The sequence below is a fragment of the Haplochromis burtoni genome, unplaced genomic scaffold (assembly GCF_018398535.1).
Source record: "Haplochromis burtoni strain Fernald_Lab_line unplaced genomic scaffold, NCSU_Asbu1 Contig_470, whole genome shotgun sequence".
NCBI lineage: Eukaryota > Metazoa > Chordata > Actinopteri > Cichliformes > Cichlidae > Haplochromis > Haplochromis burtoni.
Window position 1 is genome coordinate 198545 of NW_024582831.1, and position 24452 is coordinate 222996.

The 24452-nt window shown below is 39.8% G+C and overlaps 1 protein-coding gene across 1 annotated transcript in view; it reads left to right on the plus strand.

Annotated features, from left to right (window-relative positions):
* The window catches only part of LOC102303630 (short transient receptor potential channel 5), a 224732-nt gene that overhangs the window by 101956 nt on the left and 98324 nt on the right, over positions 1 to 24452 (plus strand). The window contains exons 2-8 of the mRNA XM_005946022.3: positions 2210 to 2251; positions 4809 to 4911; positions 7857 to 8107; positions 16892 to 17008; positions 17145 to 17207; positions 18331 to 18468; positions 19043 to 19249. Coding sequence (XP_005946084.1) covers positions 2219 to 2251; positions 4809 to 4911; positions 7857 to 8107; positions 16892 to 17008; positions 17145 to 17207; positions 18331 to 18468; positions 19043 to 19249 — 912 coding nt within the window. The 5' untranslated portion in view covers positions 2210 to 2218. The remainder of the gene's footprint in view (positions 1 to 2209; positions 2252 to 4808; positions 4912 to 7856; positions 8108 to 16891; positions 17009 to 17144; positions 17208 to 18330; positions 18469 to 19042; positions 19250 to 24452) is intronic.

The window sequence follows — 24452 nt, forward strand, 5'->3', positions numbered from 1 at the left end:
GTCTGCTTTGGTTGTGGTTGTGGGGTTCCCTCGCTCAAAACGAGCATAAAAGTTTTTGAGCTCGTTGAGGAAGGAGACATCAGAGGATGCGGGGGAGGGTTTGGTGGTCCTGTAGTCTGTAATGGTCTGGAGTCCTTGCCACATGCGTCGGGGGTTGGAGTTGGAGAAGTGTTCTTCTACCTTCTTTTTGTAATGGTGTTTGGCTTTTTTGATGCCCTTCTTTAGATTAGCCCTGGCTGTACTGTAGGGGTGTGCATCTCCTGACCTAAAGGCGGATGCCACACAGTGTAGGAAAACATCCTCAATGCTTACTGTTAAAGTAAACAACTGTGGGGTAATTACTGTGCAGTGTCTATGTGATTTGTAACATACACAATCACACACACAGATGTGCAAATTTGAAGAGCTTCTAAACATTCTCTAGGAGTCAGTGGTTCATGGGGATTACATGTATTAATGAGTCTGGAGACACTAATACTGGAGGCTTATCCTGCATGCTGTGTATTGTGCTGAATGTATGTGGATTCGCTACTCTGCACTGCTCCAGCTGTCCACTCGTTCATCAGTCGCTCATTGTGTCAGCTTCTCTTTAAGTATCAGGTAGAATTAGCTGAAGCCATAAGTAGATTTGAAGATATTAGGTCTTCATTGCTGCTTTTAAAGTCTTCCACAGTGACTGTAAATCCAGTAGAATTACTTAATGGTTTCTGTAAAAACATCGGTGTTGGTTACCTGTTATGTTTTTCCTTACTTTCTGTCATACATGTGTTGTTACTACAATGAATCTTCATATTGTATTTCTATATATGGAAGGAGTCCCTATGAGCGAAAAGCTCTCAGGCTCTTTTTTTCTACTCTTTGCTCCACATGATGTCACTGAGAATGAACCTGCTCAATGCTACAATTATAGCATTTCGTGGTTGGAGACCAAAGAAAGAGTACAGTTATTGCTGTAACTGTGTGCAGTGAATTTGTGATCTCATTTCCTTTTGAAGTGGCTCCTTCTAAGACCGGAACCAGGTCTGCAACCAGTCACACTTTTGCCTTCTTCAAAGTAGCTTTAGCGCAACAAGATAGTGGTAAAGAGAGACTAGTCAGCATGCTGTTATGTTACGATTCGAATGGGGTCAACCTGGCAATTATATTAAGTCTGTAAGAATAAAGCAGTCAACGGTTATAAATAGACAAAATTCGCTGTCTGTCCATCTAAATACACAGAAGTGCAAATTCAGTGTAGTGCTGCAAACCTCATAGATTTAAAACAGAAATTCAAAAAATTCCCATACAAATAATAATAAACTTACATCGGCATTTGGCATGCTTGCTTTTTATGTAAAAATGTCTGCAGTTGATTGGGTCGAGTCCCTTATTGCAAAGAGTCGTGTCAGAGGTGAGTTGCACTCATTGGTGCATACTTACTTATTGATTGCAGCATTTTGACATTCTTTATTTAGAAATTATACGGCAACGGTTTGCAAACTTTTCCCAGCCTGAAATGGCGGGGGCATTTAAAAAAATGCTGCTTTTTTCTCGGTTATCTTTGCCTTATGCTAAATTTGTTTGATGATCTGAAACGTGTATTGAGTAAATGAGCATGGAGTAAATCCTTTTTCAGTTTTTTGTTGGTGGAGTGGCAGAATTATCTTTAGCGTTTCTTGTGTGGATTGTACCTGAGATTTAGAAACAGCTGTTCACGAGATTACTTCCCTGCAGAAAATATAAAGCCTGAATATTTTTACATAAAACCTGAAGTTATGAGGTGATGGTTCTCCTTTAATGATAACACCATTGAGTGAAAATGGCACAGAAATAAAATGATCCTCATAAAAAGCATATGTGCTGTGTCAGTGTGAACAATATGACTCATGGAGCATTGTGCGCTACGATTGCAGCAGTAGTAAAAGCTCTTCCTCGATAATGCTTAAGCTCTCTCCGTGGCCAGAAGCAAAAGTCCTCAAGTGGAAAATGTCCATAAACTGACGAGTCTGGTTTTAAGCAGACTTCAGGTGTCCGCAATCCTGAGCTCGGGGTTGCACGTTATTCGATTAACCTCTGTGAGTTTTCTTTCGCAACCGCTCTTGTGGCTTCAGCTGTTGACCGTAATGATAACTGGACCAAACCTGTGCAGCCGTCCACACGCCTGTCTTTCACCTCACACTGTTTTTGCTCCACTCGTGGTAGTAACACAGCTCTCTCTTCCTTTTTCCAGACTGGCCAGATGAATCCCATGACGCAGTTGTACTACAAAAAGGTGAGTCAAACACAGTCTCGTTCTTGATCCTGAAACCAACTTACAAGATGTGCTGATTTGTAAAATTAACCTCATTCTCGTAATTGGAACTTGTTCATCTCCACAAAGTTAGAAGTTCTGAATTGCACAAAGCAGACACGTTGGTGTTTCAGCCTCTCCATCACTCTGCTGGGTTTACAGTGGTGTGTGGAGAAGATACCTGAGTGAAAAGGCTTCACTTGGAGAGTTTCAGTGTGCTTGCATCTTGTTGATTGATGATGGTAAATGAACTGTATCTTAAAGACAGAAATAATTTTTAGCACATTGCCCTAAGAAAAACACATTAAAATACACTGAAGTATTAAAAAAAAAAAAAACTATCTAATGGTAGTTTCATTTTCCAGTCATCCTGAGAACTGCTTCTGATCCCTTTAAGTGGCCAAGAGAGACAGAAGATTTCCTAATATTGCTTTCATTTCATTTCATTAATTGCCTTTTCTTCATTCTTATACTTATTTAAAATTTATTTTTTGAGTTTTATTTTAAACTGGTTAGTATCACTACTAACCTTTATTTCTTCTTGTAACTCATTCCAGAATTTAACTCCCGCTATTGAAATAGACATCCTTTTCAATGTTGTTCTTACTCTTTGCAATTTTAATTTCCACTTCCCTCTACAATTATACCTCCCTTCTCTTTCTAAGAACCACTTACTTATTTGGATTTGTAACATCCCTTTCCTTGCCTTATATATTATTTGCACTGTTTTAAACTTCACCGTCTTAATAAAAAGTGTGTTTGTGTGAGCCCTATACCCCTCCTGATTTATTAGTCTAATAGCCCTTTTCTGCATTATGATTATAGTCTGAATATTACTTTTATATGTATTTCCCCAAACCTCTACACAATAACTCACGTATGGTAATAGTAAAGCACAATATAACACATACAATGTTTTCCTATCCAGAAATTGTTTTGCTTTCCCCACGACAGCAATGCCCCGAGCTAACTTTCCCCTCACATAAGTGATGTGTGATTTCCAACAGGCCTGATCAATGATTACACCAAGAAATTTTATGGTATTAACCCTTTCTAGATATACATTATCAACACAAATTTCAATGTTAATGTTTTTCGTATAGTTTCCGAATAACATAAACAAAAAATCAATTAATTAACAATAAAGTTAAAGTTGTTGTCATTTTAAATCTGCTCATCGTAAGAATGAATTTCATATTAGTTTGATGCCTTTACTGATTTCTGTGAACTATTCTTAATAATAATAATAATAATAATAATAATAATAATAATAATAATTGTACTGCAAACATCTTTAATGACTTAAAAAAAAAACACAAATTTTTACACACATTTGAAATTTTTATGAATGCTGTTTTTGTCAACAGAGGGTGGAAAGTATACATTTGACTACAGCTGGTAGTTTCTCGTTACACATATAAAATGTTTGTTTGACAGTGGTCATTGGATTGAGTAAACATCAGAACACTGGGAATGTCCAAAAAACTAAGAGCTTAAAACGACTGCTGATTCCAAGATCATCAGTTCAAACAGTTGCATGAAACAAGCAATTTGGATGTTTCACCACTTTGCTTAGACCCAAACTGTCACTCTCAGTTGAGAGCAAATTGGCTAGGATGCTAAGAATCAACCCAGGAAATACCAGAGCTTAAGCCTGGCATGAACTGGAAACTGCTGGAACACCAGGGTCACTGTCCACAGTGAAGCCAGCTTTAAATCCTTTGCTCAAGGCTCGACTGAAATTTGCAGCTGCCCACATAGTCAAGCCAAATGCCATCTGCAGGAAAGGTTTATGGTCAGCTGATCGAGCTATTTGGCAACAAAGACAAGAGGTTTGTTTGGAGAAGTAATAATTAGGCTTTCAGACCTAAGACCACTACATCAGCTGGCGAGCATGGTGATTGTAGCGTCATGCTCTGGGGCTGTTTTTTGCCACTGGTAGTAAAGTGGATAAAATGATGGAGGAGGAGTGCTGTCTCCTAATTCTTCAAGTTCACCTCACACACCTGAAGTGGGTTTAGAGTGGATAAAGCAGGCTAATATTAAGGTTCGATTTCAACTCTGTTAAAAACGAATTAACTATGCTTCAAACTCCACCAAGTCTTACATTTGACCACCGAGAGCTGTCAAATATCCAGCCAAAATTATGCAAGTTGTGCCAGATATAAATGGTATATAATGGTATGTATATATTTGAGCCTGTATGTATACTGTTGACTCTGAATTCAAAATAAGTTATAAGTTGTACACCCAGGTCTTGTTTTTGTTTAAAGTCATTAAAGCTGTACAGTTAGACCACTCTGGGAAAAAGAACAGTTTTAAATAAATTATTAAAAAACTAAATGTATGGCCATGATGGCTGTATTTTGGCAAAACAACTGTGTACCCACCACTACACGGGTGCAACTTTGGTGAAAATTTATTTTGCATGTGCATTAGTTCAATAACATAGCTGGCTCATATGTTTTTTGTTTTTTGTTCATGTCGCTACTTACATGCAGTTTGCCTCATGTTGGCGTCCTCTGTTTTTGTGGTTTAGGCGACATATTCGCCGTACCGTGACCGCATCCCACTTCAGATTGTCCGTGCTGAGGTGGAGCTGTCTGCTGAGGAGCGGGCCTACCTCACAGCTGTAGAGAAAGGTAAATGCACACACAGCCTTGCACAGCCATCTTCTTTTTTTTAGCCGCATAGTTGCCTCCATAAATGCATTCTACTGATCCACTCACCCGTTAAATGATGCTGAGTTTACAGGGAGTGCAGAATTATTAGGCAAATGAGTATTTTGTCCACATCATCCTCTTCATGCATGTTGTCTTACTCCAAGCTGTATAGGCTCAAAAGCCTACTACCAATTAAGCATATTAGGTGATGTGCATCTCTGTAATGAGAAGGGGTGTGGTCTAATGACATCAACACCCTATATCAGGTGTGCATAATTATTAGGCAACGTCCTTTCCTTTGGCAAAATGGGTCAAAAGAAGGACTTGACAGGCTCAGAAAAGTCAAAAATAGTGAGATATCTTGCAGAGGGATGCAGCAATCTCAAAATTGCAAAGCTTCTGAAGCGTGATCATCGAACAATCAAGCGTTTCATTCAAAATAGTCAACAGGGTCGCAAGAAGCGTGTGGAAAAACCAAGGCACAAAATAACTGCCCATGAACTGAGAAAAGTCAAGCGTGCAGCTGCCAAGATGCCACTTGCCACCAGTTTGGCCATATTTCAGAGCTGCAACATCACTGGAGTGCCCAAAAGCACAAGGTGTGCAATACTCAGAGACATGGCCAAGGTAAGAAAGGCTGAAAGACGACCACCACTGAACAAGACACACAAGCTGAAACGTCAAGACTGGGCCAAGAAATATCTCAAGACTGGTTTTTCTAAGGTTTTATGGACTGATGAAATGAGAGTCTTGATGGGCCTGTGGCTGGATTGGTAAAGGGCAGAGAGCTCCAGTCCGACTCAGACGCCAGCAAGGTGGAGGTGGAGTACTGGTTTGGGCTGGTATCATCAAAGATGAGCTTGTGGGGCCTTTTCGGGTTGAGGATGGAGTCAAGCTCAACTCCCAGTCCTACTGGCAGCTTCTGGAAGACACCTTCTTCAAGCAGTGGTACAGGAAGAAGTCTGCATCCTTCAAGAAAAACCTGATTTTCATGCAGGACAATGCTCCATCACACGCGTCCAAGTACTCCACAGCGTGGCTGGCAAGAAAGGGTATAAAAGAAGAAAAACTAATGACATGGCCTCCTTGTTCACCTGATCTGAACCCCATTGAGAACCTGTGGTCCATCATCAAATGTGAGATTTACAAGGAGGGACAACAGTACACCTCTCTGAACAGTGTCTGGGAGGCTGTGGTTGCTGCTGCACGCAATGTTGATGGTGAACAGATCAAAACACTGACAGAATCCATGGATGGCAGGCTTTTGAGTGTCCTTGCAAAGAAAGGTGGCTATATTGGTCGCTGATTTGTTTTTGTTTTGTTTTTGAATGTCAGAAATGTATATTTGTGAATGTGGAGATGTTATATTGGTTTCACTGGTAAAAATCAATAATTGAAATGGGTATATATTTGTTTTTTGTTAAGTTGCCTAATAATTATGCACAGTAATAGTCACCTGCACACACAGATATCCCCCTAAAATAGCTAAAACTAAAAACAAACTAAAAACTACTTCCAAAAACATTCAGCTTTGATATTAATGAGTTTTTTGGGTTCATTGAGAACATGGTTGTTGTTCAATAATAAAATTATTCCTCAAAAATACAACTTGCCTAATAATTCTGCACTCCCTGTATACTTTCTGATAGCTGAGCAGCTGCTCAGTCAGTGTGTCAGTACACAGGTGTCTCTGCAACGTGTGCTGCAGCAAACGTCCTTGAACAAGATGCTGCAACCAGAAATTCATTGACTAATCGGACACAGCTTCATAGCGTGAAGTCTACTGCAAAAGCAACCCAAGAGTTTCTCAAAGCAAAGAAACGAGTTCAGTCACCTGATCACAACCTTACAGAGCATTTTACTCTAAAGTCAAATCTGAAGGCAGAGAGACCCACAGAAAAGTACCAACTGAAAGCAGCTGGAGTAGAGGCCTACCAGAGCACCTTAAGGAAGTAAACACAGCACTGGGAGATGCTCATGCAGAGCAAAAAGTGTCATTTTCCAAACACTTGCCGACCTGACTATGCTTTCTAAATATGTCACTTTCCTGCAACCAGTTGTAAGAAACACAGGAAAGGTTTTCACAAGAGTCCTGCATGCAGCTTATACAGCAACGTAGCATTAAGTTTAAATCAAGTTCATCATCATATTTCAAACACAAAAATGAAGACAACCTTAAATAAGTTTACATCGTGGGCCAAATGAAACTCCATTTTCTAGCATAAAGATATTTAGCTAAATATTTAATCCCTGAGATGTCTTAATGTAACAAAAAGTACAGGATACATAATAAATGTGTAATATTACAGTAGTTCATGTAGCTCCATCATCCAGACTATTCTGTATTTATAATGATTTTTGTTTTTGTTTTGTTCTTCAACTCCTGAAAACACAGTTAAAAGTTGAAAATCTTTACACTCCTTCACATTTTCCAAAGTGTCTTTGCAAGGCCAATTCTGGCTCCCAGGCCTTATGTTTGACACCCCTGCTTTTAAAAAGATCATTATACATTAGATACTAGTCATACACACATGTACAGTGCTTTTCAACAAACAACAATAGTAAGTTGCACAGTAACTAGCCCTTTCTCAGGATACCTTACCCTGCTTTATTAAAAAAATATTTTGTTATACATATTTTATTCATATCCGCATTTTAAATGTAGTTTGATGGCATTTATTTCATCACAAACCTGCGTGGGCCCTTCTTCGAGGAGTTTGTGTGTATAAATATATATATTTAAGTATAAATGAATAAGCATATATATCATACACATATCTGTATTGGCATTAGCTCCCTGACAGATTTGTATTTTACAGACTTTCACATCAGTAGACACATAAAGAATAATTTGGGTGAGAAAGTGAAATTTTTGATGAAGCATGGTTAGCCACCTGCACACTTCAACTATCCTCTTCCTGTAGGTGACTATGCGGGAGTGAAACATGCCCTTCGCGAAGCAGAGGTGTACTACAACATGGATGTGAACTGTCTGGACCCGCTGGGCCGCAGTGCTCTCCTCATCGCCATCGAGAACGAGAACCTGGAGATCATGGAGCTCCTGCTCGACCACGGCATCCACACGGGCGACGCCCTGCTGTACGCCATCAGGAAGGAGGTGGTGGGTGCCGTGGAACTGCTGCTGTCACACAAAAGGCCCAGCGGAGAGAAACAGGTGTGTGCGGATGTTTCTTTTTAACTACGCCTAAAGTTTATGTCTTTTGGTTTGTGGTGAACCGACTTCACATTTTCAGTGGCCCCATCTGGACTCTGGAAATGTTTCTGGCGACACCACTGGTTCAGACCAAACAGAGAGGGAGAGCGAGCCCTCTGTGGGTATATGTTAGCGTGTTGCATCCAGACACATCCATGCATGCACGTGTTTGCATTTACTCATCCGTGAATGTGCGCCTGTGTGAGTATTTTTCCATTTTTGTGTGTGTGTGTGTGTGTGTGTGTGTGTGTGTGTGTGAGTGTGTGTGTGTGTGTGTGTGTGTGTGTGTGTGTGTGTGTGTGTGTGAGAGAGAGAGAGATAATGAGCAGCACATCCATTCATTGTAATGCTCCATGCCACATTCTGCTGAGAGGAGGGAAATTAAACAGCCCGTTTCATAGACAAACTGTGAAATAGGATTTGGAGACAGACAGCATGTTTGTCTGCCTGCTGCATTTCTGTTTGTGTGTCAGAGAGAGAAAGAGGAGCAGAGGAAGGAAAACGCACTACAGTTTAGTTTAAAGAGTAGGTGTTAGGGGGTTAAGATGGAGAGATTCAGAGATGGGTAGTTAAAAAACAGATTCACAGCGATTCAAACTGACAGGGGAGTAAATGTGAAGACGGAACGAACGGGAAGTAAATTGCAAAATGTAAAAAATAAATAAGTGAAACAAAGACGTCTTCTTAAAAAATATTCCTGGACTGTTGAGGCTGTGAGGTTCGATGTCACCATAGCAACCAACCCTTGGCCAAAGCAGAGGATTGTGGGAAGGTTTTGGTTGCCTCTCAGTTGGATGTGGATGAGAACAAATCTGTTCTTCCAGTGTTTCTGTTTATCTTCTCATACTTTTTGTCTCTCTTCAGTTACCTTACACATCACACATGCGTAATACACAGTGATGTCAGCACAGCGCAGATTTCTGTAATAATGATAATAAAGCAGTGGGCAGCAACACATACATGTTAATCTGTTTTACTGTCTTGTATAAAATATTGGCCTATGTGTGAGATTTAGAAAGCAAGAGACATGCAGCACCGTGTTGTTGTTTCAGAATTGCACAGACTGTATATGAAAGATGCACATAACCACCATGATGTTGGTTTGTTGAAGCATTGAGTATTTTGGTCATTGTCATATTAGCTTTGTCAAGGACATCATAAGCGAGATGGATGTGACCACGATTCCGAGGGTCACCGGATGCTCATAATGTAGTCGTTAATCACACCGCATGGAGTTAGACCTGCCCAAGAAAATGTTACTTTATCCTTTTTGACTAAAACAAACATCATACATTAACCAGAAAGACTTGAAACTAACATTTGTTACCATAAAATCCTCAGAAAAGTTAGTACTGAGGTCGTGGAGTATGGGAATTTTGCAATTACATGTCCCCCTGCTGACCGTTAGAAAGAATTCAAATTGAACTTACTCCCATATTAATGTTGTTATTTTTTTGTCTATCTTTTATATACAGTTTATTTCAATTGTCCAATACGTTCAATAAGATCTCAGTCTTGTAGCATGCTAAAACAATATGTGTGTGTAGGCTACGGCATCAGGATTGAATTTGGAGGGTGTAGCTGCTGGTGCTGGCTAGCTTGGTTAGCGAGGGGTGTAATTCAGGGTGAAATTACATGAATACTAAGTTTGCTAAGTGAATAACAGGCTTAAAATTGTGCTTGTGGGAGTTTCTGTAGGAAAAAATGAACCCCAACTAGAGTTATAGAAAAAAATTCAACCCCTGCACAATTATCATCGGGGGTGGCTTTAAAAACCCAAACGCTTTTCTACTACAATATTAACATTTTTTTTCTGCTGCTGCACAGTTACCGAAGTCTAAAGATGGATACAGGAAGAGACGAGTAGCAGTGTGGCAAACAGAGAGATTGGTAATGAGTAAAGAAAATCAACACCTATTTATGCAAGATAATTCATAATTTTATTGGGTGGGTTATTTTGGTTTGATCTGATTATTTGGGGGGTCATAACCCCCCTAACCCCCCTGGAAATTACGCCCCTGAAACTATCTATTTCACCAATATTCAGGGCACAGTATTGAGTTTTGCACACACATCAGTGCTCGATACTTATATTAAGAGCTGGATGTGTGCTTTGTGAGTTTACGTATGTTTCTAAACTGCACTTTTCTACTGACAGGTAGAATCAGGGCCTTTTATCTGCTCCTGCAAAGTTAAACTGTTGATCTTTCTGCCATCCCTCTCCATCTGACTCAGTCTGACTCCCCCTCTTTCTTTGATTACCTCTCTATATCTCTGCGTCCATCCTCCCTCACTCCCCTGTTCACATCCACTCCTCACTCTTCATTACCAGCATACTCGAAATAGAAGGACTGAGGCAACAGCCCAAAGAACAAAAGGGAGGGAAGGAGGAAGAAGAGAATGATTTTTATTTTTTAAGCATGGACAAAAGGATTAGATCTGGAGCTCTCTGCCCTGAAGAGCGCAAACAGAGATGGAGTGGAGTCAAACAAAGAAGAAAAACAGCAAATGCAGCATGTAGGAAATCAGATGGGCATTGAGGAAAAATATAGGAAACAAGACACATTAGGAGGGAGACAAAGTGAGAAATAGTTGCGAAGAAAGATGCAGATGAAGGAAGGTTTTGTGTGTCCTTTGATGTGTGAAGCAAATAATTAGAATTGCATGTGTGTAACTGGAGTCAGTGTTAATTTGGGTTTTGATCTGAGCGTATTCATCTGGATTGGATGCACGTGTGTCTGCACTGATGGATGCGAGGAGACAATACAGTGGATTTTTTATTGTCATGCATTGTCTGGTTTTGTTTTTAAAGTGAAATCTAATTTAAAGTAAATCCATAACACAAAACATCTTTTTATGATTTAGCCAGAAAAACAGGATTTCTTGCACAAACTTTCTGCAATTTCACTCCTAATTTCTTGTTATAACTTCACAGGACTCTAGCTGAGATCCATTTTCAGTAAACCAGCAGCTCCTTTGTGGACTTTTTTCTTCTTCACATTACAGTGTAACAAAGCAAGTGTGACCCACTGTGATAAACTACAGAAACCATTTGACTGCTCTTTGGAAAATTCCCAGTTTGATGGTTGGCTCTGTGTGCCCCCATCCCAAAGTACCCCCACACTGTTCCCAGCATTTCCTGCAGTGACTTTCACGAGAGCTTGCAGCCATCAGCGTATGAATGGGTAATTTGAGAGCCAAATCATAATGTGCTTCAGATAATAGCCACGAATAAATGGAGTCCAGAATAAAAAGGGGTCCAAATTCTGACACAGTTTGGAGTCAAAAACGACCTTTTATATAAATTTTGCTTTCAATCGTTCTCCTTTCAAGGGGTCAACAGCAGTCGTGCCCTAGATATGTTGGATTTTTTGACTGACAGCGACACTGTTGTGGCTGAAAAATGTTTTGGATTGTGAATGTGCATCTGAGTGTGGTTATCATGGCAACACATGGTCCTGGAGATGCTTATAGGACCTGGAGCTACTACTAAAGGTGCCGTACTGCTTTGGGAGGTGTTAATATGTTTCTGGACAGATTTTAAGGAAGTTTGGGGTTTTTTGGGTTTTTTATTTTTACTTCAGTTTCTATAAGCGCCAGACATTTTGAGTTGTTGAATTTAATGTGAAGGTTTGGGTATAAAGTTTTATGTGGTGTGACCTCAGATTACTGAATAAAGTCACCAGGTATCAGGAGCAAAAGGATAGAGCAGGCTGATATAGGTCTTGTCTTGATACTAATATTTGATATTCAGTGCTGATGAAGTCCTGGGAGTGAGAAACACAAAACTGTTTTGTTAGCTTTATCTTTCCCCTTGGGATCAATAAAATGTTCTAAATATCAGACTGCTTGGTTATCAGCCTGCCATTAAATACATTGGCTTTGTTTTACTAAAAGCCCTTTTGTTTATTGCCATTTTTAATGTATTAGTACCTCCTAATGACATAGCTGGTTTTCTTTCCACTGTGTAAGTCTGTGTGGGTGCGTGTTTGTGTGTAATCATGGCAAAATGTGGTCTGAGAGACACCTGCTCTAACAGGTGCCACTCTGTCGTGGCTGAAATTGTTTTCACCTTGTGTGTGCGTGTGTGCGTGTGTGTGTGTGTGTGTGTGTGTGGTGTTATCATGGCAACATATGGTCCTGGAGACACTTGTTACTACCACTACCAGGTAGTTTTGAGTACTTTGGCTTGTGTTTATGTGTCTGTCTGTGGATTTTGTCAAGACTATAGTCACAGTCCAGCATGACACAGTCAAGAGACTTTAGGGTTGCAGACAACACTTAAGTAAAGACAGACTGTGGAGACAAATGCCGTCCCAGGATTACTGGTATTGTCGCAGTGGGATCACATGCTACATGGTGTCTTTATTGTCTTGTGTTGGTTCTGTAGTTTGTGTTCTTGGTCTTTGAGGCTTTTGATATTTGAGTTTCTCACTTCTGCTTTGATCTTTATCACTTCTGTGGAGTTTTGGTACATGTGTACTGATGGTGTGGGTTCCCATTTTAATTTGAATTTGTTTTTAATTCCCTCAGTGTCCCGCCCGATTCTTTGGTCATGCCTCAGCCCCTTTGTGTTTTCTTGTTTTCTTTCCTTCGGTTGTTTCCGGTTTTACTTTGTTTCCTGCCTCAGGTTTGCTTCCTGTCTGTATTCTCCATGTCTAGATTGTTTTCACCTTCAGTTATCAGTTACTTGTTTATAAATAGTCCTACCCACCCTGAAGCTTTTATCAGATCTTCTCCTGTTCATCTCTCCTGTGTCTGTTGTGAGTTTATTTGCCCTTAATTATTTTCAAAGTTACCTTTACTCTTTGGGTTATTTTCCTGGAGTTGCCTTCTCAGGGACTTTCAGTGCTTTGAATTAAACTTGTCTTTTGGTCCATCCAAAATTGATTATGAGACACACACAATGGTAACTTATCATTTCTTCACTCCAGTAATTTAAGTATCCCTTAAAGTATTTTTTAATGACTCAAAAGTCTTGTATCAGAATACCAGTATTTTAAAACTTTATGCACTCGCAGTTCTGTGCAGAAACTGGCTCAATACTCAAGACTCCACAAATGAGTGAATGAACCTGATAACCAACTTATAACTGAAACCATAGGTTTTCTCAAAAGTTTAAAGTGCTTTTCTTGGCTAAATCTAAACGTTCAACGCACACTTTATTACGTACACCCAGTACTGGGTTGGACCTCATTTTAGACTTCAGAACTGCCTTAATTCTTTGTGATATCAACAAAGTGCTGGAAACATTCTTCACAGATTTTGGTCCATATTGACATGATAGCATCACACAGTTGCTGCAGATTTTCTTTGGCTTCCTAAACCCTACAGACGGTTGTGTGGGAAAATCCCAGCACTTTCTGAAATACTCAGATCAGCCTGTCTCAGACAACCGGCCATATTCAGACTCACTTAAATCACCTTTCTTTTTCATTCTGATTCTCAGTACGTCATTTTGACCGATACCCAGTGCACTGAAGTGCTGCCAGGTGATTAATATAGTGGCAGTCAAGTTTAGATGGGACTCAAGCTATGAAACCCAGCCTTTGCACCGTTGTAGCAGATAAAGATAAACATTTCCTCTGAACATAATCCAGCCAGCAATAAATCGGGGGAAAAATGTAGATCGAGTTTAACTAAACCTTTCTCTCATATTTCATAAGGCTGGAGTTTCCTTTTTTTTTTTTTTTTTTTTTTTTTTTTTTTTTTTTTGCCTGTCCCGTTTGGCTCTTTTGCCATCAGAATTGATTGTCTAAAGGCAAAGAAAGATGCCCAACGGATTTACTTTACCAAATTGACCATCCCAGCCTTGCCGTAATGGTCCATTTGATTCACCTTTTATTGTTTATTTTATTTTCACTTACTGAATACGGGGCTGGAGTTTCCTAAATGGTGCTCGTTCGCAGCTGCAGATGGTGCAGCCAATTTCAATGCGTGAAAAATCAATTGTACTCAAGTTATGTTCATTCTGTTATTTGCCGTTTCTGTATTTGCATGTGTCCTTGCTTATATTTACTTGTTTGTGTATTCTCGGTCTGTCTCTTCAATTTTTATTTGGGGCCCAGCCCGTGGCAGCTGTTCTCACACTCCTTATCACGGCAGGAAAAAAAGAGGGATTAGAAAAAGAGAGAGCGATCGGATGAAGAAAATAGGGTTGTGGCAGGTGAGAGGAGGAAGAGACAAAGGTAGAGAGAGATGAGGGGAGTAAGCTGATGGAAAGGAGGGGGTTAGATGAAGGGAAAACAAGGAAATGAGAGAGACGCAAGAAGCTGGAGGGGGGGGGGGAGAAAATAGAAGAATGTGGAAAAGGGAGGCGAGGAGAAGATGAGGCAGCAGAAAAGATGGAGACAGAAAGATTGGAAGGGTGAGGAGAAGCACTCTCCGTCATTCTCCCTCTGAGACATGAAAGAGTCCACACGTGTACCCTCCTTCCTCAGCCCCCCCTCCTCTCTCTTCTTCAGATGTCTGGGAGTACATGTGTGTGTGCTTTTCTTTGACATACCAGCACCCTGTCAGCCTCATTCTTAACTTTTACTTTAGGGTCCTGGTTTCAGCATAAGACAGCCTTCAACTTTATATAATATACCATCAATTGATCACGAATGTCTCCTTCACTGTTAGTAGTGGATTAAGATACCCTTTTAAATAAATTTTAGCTTTTATTTTTAATGAGATCTCTACACTCATTTTCAACATTGATCGCTCTTATGTTCCATGTTCTGCTGGTCGTTTCAGCAAAGCTCAAGGTTGTTGACATTTGGCTAGTTGAGTGTCTGGAGCAATATTTGTTTTCTAAACCATTAATCCTATTCTGTACCATTTACAATTGGAAATTACCAAAAGACTAAAGAGTCCACACAACAGTACGCATTATTCAGTCCAGCAGAGGTAGCTTGTTTGCAGTGCTTCCCCTGCTAGACTGGTGTAGCACTACATGCCATCTATGTGCAGAGAGCTCTGTTGTTGATGGGGACGGTGTACAAAGAATGTGGTCTTGATCTTTGAAGGGTTTTCTTTTTTTCACACCTCTCCTGTTCCTGGAATATTGCACTTGGCAGATGCCTATGTCATCCACTTCCAGAGACACACAGTTGGGATTTTGGAGGTCTGGACTAGAGCACGACTGCAGTGGGTAAACACCCCTCAACTGGCTCAAGTGTGCACATACTTGGGACCTTAAACTACACTTTACTCCCTTTATAAACCACCAGCAGCCTATGGAAACTGCACTTGTGGTTAAATACCTGGGACTCCTGATCTGAAGGAAAATGAAGAAGCCTTCTGTGTGAGTTTGAGTTGCCTTTAACTCAGGTCAACTATGACCTGGATGACAAGGACCCAATAATATAGCAGTACACAGACACTCTGATACTTACCCTCTTTTTCACTCAGCAGCAGGGCCTGTACCTTGTCTTTCTACATTGGCCAGATGTGGTTTGTGTTGTACTGTAAATGGAGTTTTACACACATCTTTGTGTTGTGGTAGTTTCTCAAAAAAGTTTTAATTTCTAGCATGCTTCAACAAAACTTTGAAGAGATTTTAAAGAATTGTTATTTTTGAAGAGAGTCTATTAAAATATTATGCTCAAGAAAATCTACCATCCACGTTTCTATTGATACATATTTTTTAAGTTTATTGTTATAGCAGTTATCTTTCTACAGAGGCTAGTGCAGAACAATTAATAAAACACGCAGTAATAAATATAACATCAAATTACTTGGGGAAATGCAATTGATGGCAAATACTGCACATTTGTGTTGCGTCTTAAAAATGATTTGTGACCACTCAACTGAATATTGACGTTTAAAGCTGCAGATTACAAATTTGATGGCAGTGCACTCCCAGCTGTTTTGGGTGTTTTGAAGATCCCAGCATTTTGTTTGAAGACGATGTGATCTCCGCCTCAAAAACAATCTTCCAAGCTCTGCTACATATGGCTGGCACTCTTGTTGTTGTCTTTGTGAGGTTGCCAGGCAGAGATTCCAGAAAGTTCCTGCTCTGGGCCAAGAAACAGTCTGGCACACAGCCCCCTGATATAACTGACTGTAAAGCTACAAGTGGTCGTGTTTACATTTTGTACAGATTATATGAAGCAGATGTAACGTGTCCGTTATGGGCTGGACTAACCTAGTGATCGATAGCATCATAGACTGAAGACGTGGCACTAGTCTAGAAAACTGTATCCTCTTAGTTAAGGCGTCTTGTTAACATGCGTCTGCATTTCTTTTTCGTTATTTATATGCAGCCATTACATTCTTGTTTTTCTCTCTCCATCTCTCCTTTGTCTTCCTGTAATGACAGACCTCCTGGTATTCACATGGCAAACAAACAATCTTTCACTCCCCTCTTCTCTCCCAGGTACAGCTGGTGTTCAGAGCTGCATCCATGAGGGATAAAATGAGTTTTGGAGAGGATGTGGCTTTAAATAATATACCTCTGCAGAGTTGTCTAGCAGGAAATTTCTTTTTATCGAATATATTACACTAATTTAATTTGTTTTAATCTGATTCAAGAGTGTTTGATTGGATTCATCATTTGCTTAATTTGTCTTTCACTTCCAGTTTTCCCCCTATGTAACAGTGTCACATGTGGAGCTGAATCAAAGCTTTTTAATTGGACAATAAAAGTGTTTCTTAGTCATTTTTTTCTCTTTAACTGGCGGTTGGCAGTAGGCTTTTTACCCAAATATTAAAAGGTAGATAACAGCCAGTTTAAGAGGTTTTTACTTTGTTCTTCTACAGGTTCCTTCTCTGATGATGGACAGCCAGTTTTCAGAGTTCACCCCAGATATAACTCCCATCATGCTTGCTGCTCATACAAACAACTATGAGATTATCAAGCTGCTTGTCCAGCGGAAGGTAATGGTTGTTTTACGCATAAGTTATCAACATAATGAGTAGTAAGCTCTTTTTTTGTCTGTCTTGATGGTCAAGGAATAAAGCGAGATCTTTATTTTATCAGTGATTTGTTGTTTGATGTTTTTGCTCTGTGTAGGTCACCATACCCAGACCACATCAGATACGATGCGACTGTGTTGAGTGTGTATCCAGCTCAGAGGTAAGGGATTTTCTTTCTTTAGTGCTGCATCTTTTGCATTGCTTGCATTGTGTTTGGTTTGCTAAACATTTATATTTGAATATATTGAAATTGCTTTTACAAACTTTAACTTCCAGCATGAACCCTAGATTAGACATCAGAAATTTCCAACATCATTTCAACTTTTTGAACTCGCCTACATTTAATTTTCTTATACTTTGCAACAATATGAAAGATGAATGAGCATGCTTTAGTGATATAACCAGGCTCTGAGCCTTACATTTGAAGACTTAAACATTTTTATGAAGGTCATGGTTTGGAGTGATTTTTTATTTATTTATTTTTTTTGAAACTACAAAACTGCTTTATAGTAAATTCTTGAAATCTTGTTTAATCGTTTCAGGCCTGAGAGCAGCAAATAGCTTTAGTAAATTTCCCTCAGATCCAATGTAAAAATAGACTTGTCTTCTATTTATGCTTTCCATACAAGGCACCACCAACTCTATTACACAGGAATACTGTAGATCTCAGCTTTGTTATATAAATTGAAAAGGTGCAGTCTGCAACTTTAAACCGAATTTACCCCAGCTCCACCATAATGATGATGATGATGATAATGATAAAAATAATGTCCGTTAAGCTGCTTTGCTGCTCTTATTTTTTTTTCAGTCTTGCCCAGGGAATGAAATGAAAAGAACTTTGTTCAAACAGACAATAAGTCATTAAAGCATTAGGCAATATTTCTCTATTAATCTATATTTACAATGAACACTAAACGTTAACAGACTGTTCATAGTCTAGACATACCACACCATAGTCACTCATATAAACTGGTTAAACGAGTGTTATCACACTGCTGGTGCAAAATCCGAAGACAAAAACTGAAAAACGAAAGTTCACCATCTTGTTCTGTCTGTGATAGATGCTACCCTATGACATAGTTGGCCTGCAGTTAAAACACTTGAACCATGCATGTTGAACATCCACTCTGGGAACGGTTATGTTACATGTGAAAGATGGCCAGTGTGTTAGTTTTTGTTATACCGATTGAAACTGTTTCTCGATGTTAACAGTGCCTTCTGCAAGTCTCGTAGTTAATGTAAATCTTAAAGGAGGGGTAAAAACCTTTCCTGATTCTTTGTAGGTCGACAGCCTTCGACACTCACGGTCTAGACTCAACATCTACAAGGCTTTGGCCTCGCCATCTCTCATTGCGTTGTCCAGTGAAGATCCCATCCTCACTGCCTTCAGACTGGGCTGGGAACTCAAAGAACTCAGCAAGGTATGGATGTTGATGCCTGTTGATGTCATGTTTGTTGACCAAAAGAAGAAACTCAACAAAACTCCTTCTTTTCATACATAGCCCATTACTTTTCTAAACAGCCAAGGTACAGATGTACTGGAGGAAAGCAACCTCCTAAAACTTGATGGGATGTTAAATTAACTGTGGAAGGAGTAGCATTCAGCATCATCTTCCTCTTACTCATTTGCCTCAAGTATTTCTTTCACTTATGCTGTCAAGAGTGACCGTCTCCCCCTGCATCACATTTTTTCTGGTATTTATTGTCTCAAAAGTAACAGCAAAAAGACTCTCACCATACCTTACTATAATCCCTGCAGTCTTTTCTCGGGTAACAAGAACAGACACACTTCTTCTCCAATACTGAGTCTCTATGATGCAGACTTCAGAATGGTTTATGTCAAATAATACTTTCACTTTTGGGGTCCACAAGGAGATTGTGATGCCGTTAAGCTATTCCAGCAGCAGATGGAAATCTAAAACTGAGGAAATCAAAGAGCCATCACATGTTTCCCATTAATCTTACAGCATTAATCTTACTCCACCCTTATTTCAGGTGGAGAATGAGTTTCGTCAGGAGTATGAGGAACTGTCTCAGCAGTGCAAGCGTTTCGCCAAGGACCTCCTGGATCAGGCCAGGAGTTCTAGAGAACTTGAGACCATCCTGAACCACAGAGACAACGACCAGAGTGAGGAACTAGACCCTAGACAGTGCCATGATCTGGCCAAGCTCAAACTCGCCATCAAGTACCACCAAAAAGAGGTAGGGACTCGGCTTAGATAGGAACTCCTATTAAAGAATCTTTCAGACCACTCCTCATCAAATCACTCTGTTTCTTATGAATAAAACAGTCTGTGTAATGTCCAAGATGCTTTATATATGACCATCACGGTCAAGGTAGCATGTCTTTTGCATATTTGCTATACTTTTACCCGATGTGAGCAGAGTGACCATCAGCTGGCTGAATAAGCACTTTGGTCCTAAGGTTAAACATAACATTACAACCCAACGGTAAAGTTAATCTTCAAATTCATCATATTCACGGTGAATACTAACTTAACTGCAGTCAAAGATTTGCTTTGTGAATAATGAAGTAAAGGTGTCCGGAGCCACAAATGAAGTTCAACTCCCTTATAAAGTTTACCCTGTCCGGCCACACATTCATGTTGATGTATGTGAGCTCCTGCCTTGGAAGCTGTTGGCTATTTCGGCTGTTACAGGGAGACAAAAAAGAGTGATTACAAACAGTGCAGGCTTTGCTCTGCTTTCTACAGGGAGTGCAGAATTATTAGGCAAGTTGTATTTTTGAGGAATAATTTTATTATTGAACAACAACCATGTTCTCAATGAACCCAAAAAACTCATTAATATCAAAGCTGAATGTTTTTGGAAGTAGTTTTTAGTTTTAGCTATTTTAGGGGGATATCTGTGTGTGCAGGTGACTATTACTGTGCATAATTATTAGGCAACTTAACAAAAAACAAATATATACCCATTTCAATTATTTATTTTTACCAGTGACAATATAACCCCACAAGCTCATCTTTGATGATACCAGCCCAAACCAGTACTCCACCTCCACCTTGCTGGCGTCTGAGTCGGACTGGAGCTCTCTGCCCTTTACCAATCCAGCCACGGGCCCATCCATCTGGCCCATCAAGACTCACTCTCATTTCATCAGTCCATAAAACCTTAGAAAAACCAGTCTTGAGATATTTCTTGGCCCAGTCTTGACGTTTCAGCTTGTGTGTCTTGTTCAGTGGTGGTCGTCTTTCAGCCTTTCTTACCTTGGCCATGTCTCTGAGTATTGCACACCTTGTGCTTTTGGGCACTCCAGTGATGTTGCAGCTCTGAAATATGGCCAAACTGGTGGCAAGTGGCATCTTGGCAGCTGCACGCTTGACTTTTCTCAGTTCATGGGCAGTTATTTTGCGCCTTGGTTTTTCCACACGCTTCTTGCGACCCTGTTGACTATTTTGAATGAAACGCTTGATTGTTCGATGATCACGCTTCAGAAGCTTTGCAATTTTGAGACTGCTGCATCCCTCTGCAAGATATCTCACTATTTTTGACTTTTCTGAGCCTGTCAAGTCCTTCTTTTGACCCATTTTGCCAAAGGAAAGGAGTTGCCTAATAATTATGCACACCTGATATAGGGTGTTGATGTCATTAGACCACACCCCTTCTCATTACAGAGATGCACATCACCTAATATGCTTAATTGGTAGTAGGCTTCCGAGCCTATACAGCTTGGAGTAAGACAACATGCATGAAGAGGATGATGTGGACAAAATACTCATTTGCCTAATAATTCTGCACTCCATGTATTTCACTTTGTGTGTGTATATAAGTGGAGTAAGACAAGTGACAATAAGAAAGCAGAGCAGAGGAGAGAGGGATTAAGATAACTTTAATCTTAGATGTCAGAAGGCCTGGCAAAAAAATCTGTCTCCATTAAAAGCAAAGAGAGAAGCTGACAGTGTCATAGTCATTTTACAAACCTGGAGCGGTTCAGTGGTTGTTCATGGGTTCCTTTTGTTGTTGTTTGCTGGGAGCTGTGTCCAATCAGCTTGTTTTGGTCTAAGATGCTGGTGGTCTAGTGTCATATTCAGTTATTCTCAATGATTGTAGCACCTTTAACATCCAGCGGGGTTTGACCACATACACTATGCTTTATAAACCCACACACCAGCACAAAACATGCTACATTTATATCGGTCTTTGCCAGATGAAAACTCTCCAATCTTAGTAACATTCATAATTGAAGGTTTCTAGGTTAAACTGTTAGTGTATTTCTATGCATATGATGCCCATTCTAATGTATTTAATGAGATCAGTAGGTGTTATATAAATATATTAAATTAAAATTTTGTTTGTCACATACTCAGTACAACATGTAGTGAAATGTTTGTGTCCAAGCTGCGGACAGGCTGCAGATGTAGCTGCGCCATTCCAGGGCTTAGTTTTAGCACGGGGCAGGGGGTCTAGCCAGGACCATTACTGGATACCGAGTGGGAATCAAACTTGCGACTCCTGCTCTGTTTTTAAAAAAACAAACAAAATAGAACACCTCCTGTAATGTTGTTGAGGAATTGATGGACCTAATAGTTCACTATATAGGGGTTTGTCAAAGGAGATGAGGATGCTAGCCGATGTACACGGTAGAAGCAAAAATCTAGGGAGGAAAGGAGGGTGAAGACTGGTGAGCGGTTGAGGTGCAGGGTTAAATAAAAGAGGGAGGATGAAAGGGACAGGGAGGGAAAGTGAGATAATGAGCTGGAACAAGAGTGAGCAGATACAAAGCCAGCAAACGAATGAGAGATTTAATGGGACAGAAAGTGAGGGGAAAAAATGGAGAGCTAGAGGGATCAAACGAGTGCATGAGCGAGAAAGAGATGGAGATTTGATGGGATAGAGTTAGGGAACAAAACAGAGTTTTGGAAAACCCCAAGGCAGTCTGTGTCTCTTCCCGTCCATCCACATGTCTGTTTCCTACACTTTCTAACTTCCTGGAACAGAGGGATACTGCCAGACAGATGAAAGCAGAAGTGAAAGGCCAGAGCAAGGGGAGGAGAGGAGGGGTGTCAAGGAAGATACGTAGATGGACTGGGGGAGACGTAAGAGCAGGAAAATGAAATGCTTTATCTCTCTTGAGTGCAAGAGGTGACAAAGGTAAAGATCTGAAGAGAGGCTATAGACACGCTGAGTGCCAGACAGAGGGATGGCATTTCTCCCTCCCTGGGGAAGGAAGATCAAACAGGTTAAGGTGAGAAGCTTTAAGGAGTATGCACCAAATCAGAATTTTCTGCTTTAATCTTTAGCACAAGCCCTACTAATTAAACATTAAACGTTTTTGTGTTGTTTAATGTAGAGAAAATTTAAAAGCACAGAAAAAAATCATACCCTAAAGTAATCTTCAAAATGTTCAAAACTGTCTTAAAGTTAAAGGTTATAGACATTCCTGCAAGCAGAGCTGAACATCTGAACATCTAGTGAAGTTTGCAATATCCACAATAAAGTGACAGTTTTCATGCTAAACATGGTAACCATTATGCTGTTTAATAGTTTTATGTGATATCATGTCGGAATCATTTTTACATGCTAACTTGTAAGTGAAACTTTTAATATGCATAGCTATATGACATGCTAATAGGCTAACATACCTAACAATGGTGTATGCTACCCTGCAGCTGACATGCTAATAAAGCATGCTGAATAATACATTAAACATTAGCTGAATAAGATTTTTTTTAAACTTTGTGATTGCTTACTAATGTTCTTGTACTTTTTATATGCATATTTAAAATTTGAATGCTACCTTTGTATCAGTCATTATGCTGACTATGCTAATGATAACCCACTACAAACAAACTTGCTGAAACAGGCAAACTTGTGATTCAAATCTGTAAAGAAAGGTGTTGAGGAAGTGTTTGAGCACCATATGTTTATTTATGCTGCTTTTGGTACTTGGTACCACTCAAAACCACACCAAAAAAGACAAAAACACTGGGGTTCAATCCCCAGACAGAAAACAAAGTTGGTGTGCCCACTTTTGGATGACAGATGTGTGTAGGCTTTTCAAGTGTTGTAGTAGTAGTTTGAGGTATAAATAGACATGGAGAGCAGGAAAAGTGAATGACTTTTTCACCTTTGAAGGTGTGTTGGTGCTGCAAAAGATTAACGGGAATGGGGGATATTAAAAAAGAGAAGATGAGTGGGGGGCTTGAAGTGCTTTTCCAGGGCAAAGGATGTAAGAGGATGGAGGCAGGAGCTATTTTGCCTTGGCAGGCGTGGTGACATGGAGATTTAGGAGGGCACTTTATGTCTCTGGTATGGTGGGAAGAAGTGAAGTAAAGAGAGAACGTGAAGGGGAGTTGGAGTTATGGAGGGTGTCTTTCCTGAGTAGTTATAGTGGAAAAACACTGATGTGAATGGGACAAAGGGAAGAGATGAAAACTGCTTAGTTGTCCTTGTGTATTAGTGACAGAGGAGATGATATAATGCAAGCCTGCTAAGAAATTATCATATAAATTGATGGAGCCATAAAAAAAAGCTTTAGAGAATCCATTGTGCAGCTAAAACAACTTCTATGCTATGCGAGTCTATGCTTCGACTCTGCATAGAGCTCTGTGACTACTTTCTTTTTGGTATGACTCTATCAGCCAATACTGAATGTGTCTTGAATTTGTTTTTAACATCTTTTCAAACGCAGACAATAAGTGCTGTGATCATGGCGGTAATTTCTAAGGGCTTTTCTGTTTGTCTGACAGGGGACATAAATGTATTTGATGGCTTTTGGGAGGAACTGTCTGAGTCTGTTTGTTGCAAACAAACATAGTTGGATCAATGGGACTGAATACTTATCAAACAAATCAGACAAGCATGAATCATTTGCATCTAGCTTTATAACATTATTACACTCGCTTAGTACAAGTAAAGCCTGGTGTAGGCTTTTAATATTTCTTGTAGCCATAGTGGAGCTATATGGTAATTGTACTAGTTTAAATACTGAACGACCGCAATTTCAAGAGTTTAAATAATAAAACCTAAAAGCTCACTCGGGAAACCAATTGAAATTAAACTGAAAAAACCCCATTTAATTCAAAATGGAAACGTGGAGAAAAAAAGCATCATAACTATTTTAATTTTTATACTTTGTCGATGAATCAAGGAAAACCCAAAATGACTGTTTTTGTTTAATGAGGCAGTGGAAGCCTCATTAAGAAGAAATAGAAATGTCGCTACTTAATACAGCTTTTGATACACAGTGGGGATTTAGCTAAGTACATTATGGGAGCTAGCTTTATGGGCAGTTTGCACAATTGAAACATGTTCACTGTTCATCAGTTTCCACTTGTGACAATAATACACTAATTTAAAAAAAAATCTGTCATGCTTCCATGCAGTGCAACTCACATTAAATCAGAGGAAACTGACTAACGGTCTGCCTTCCTGCTGTTTGCTG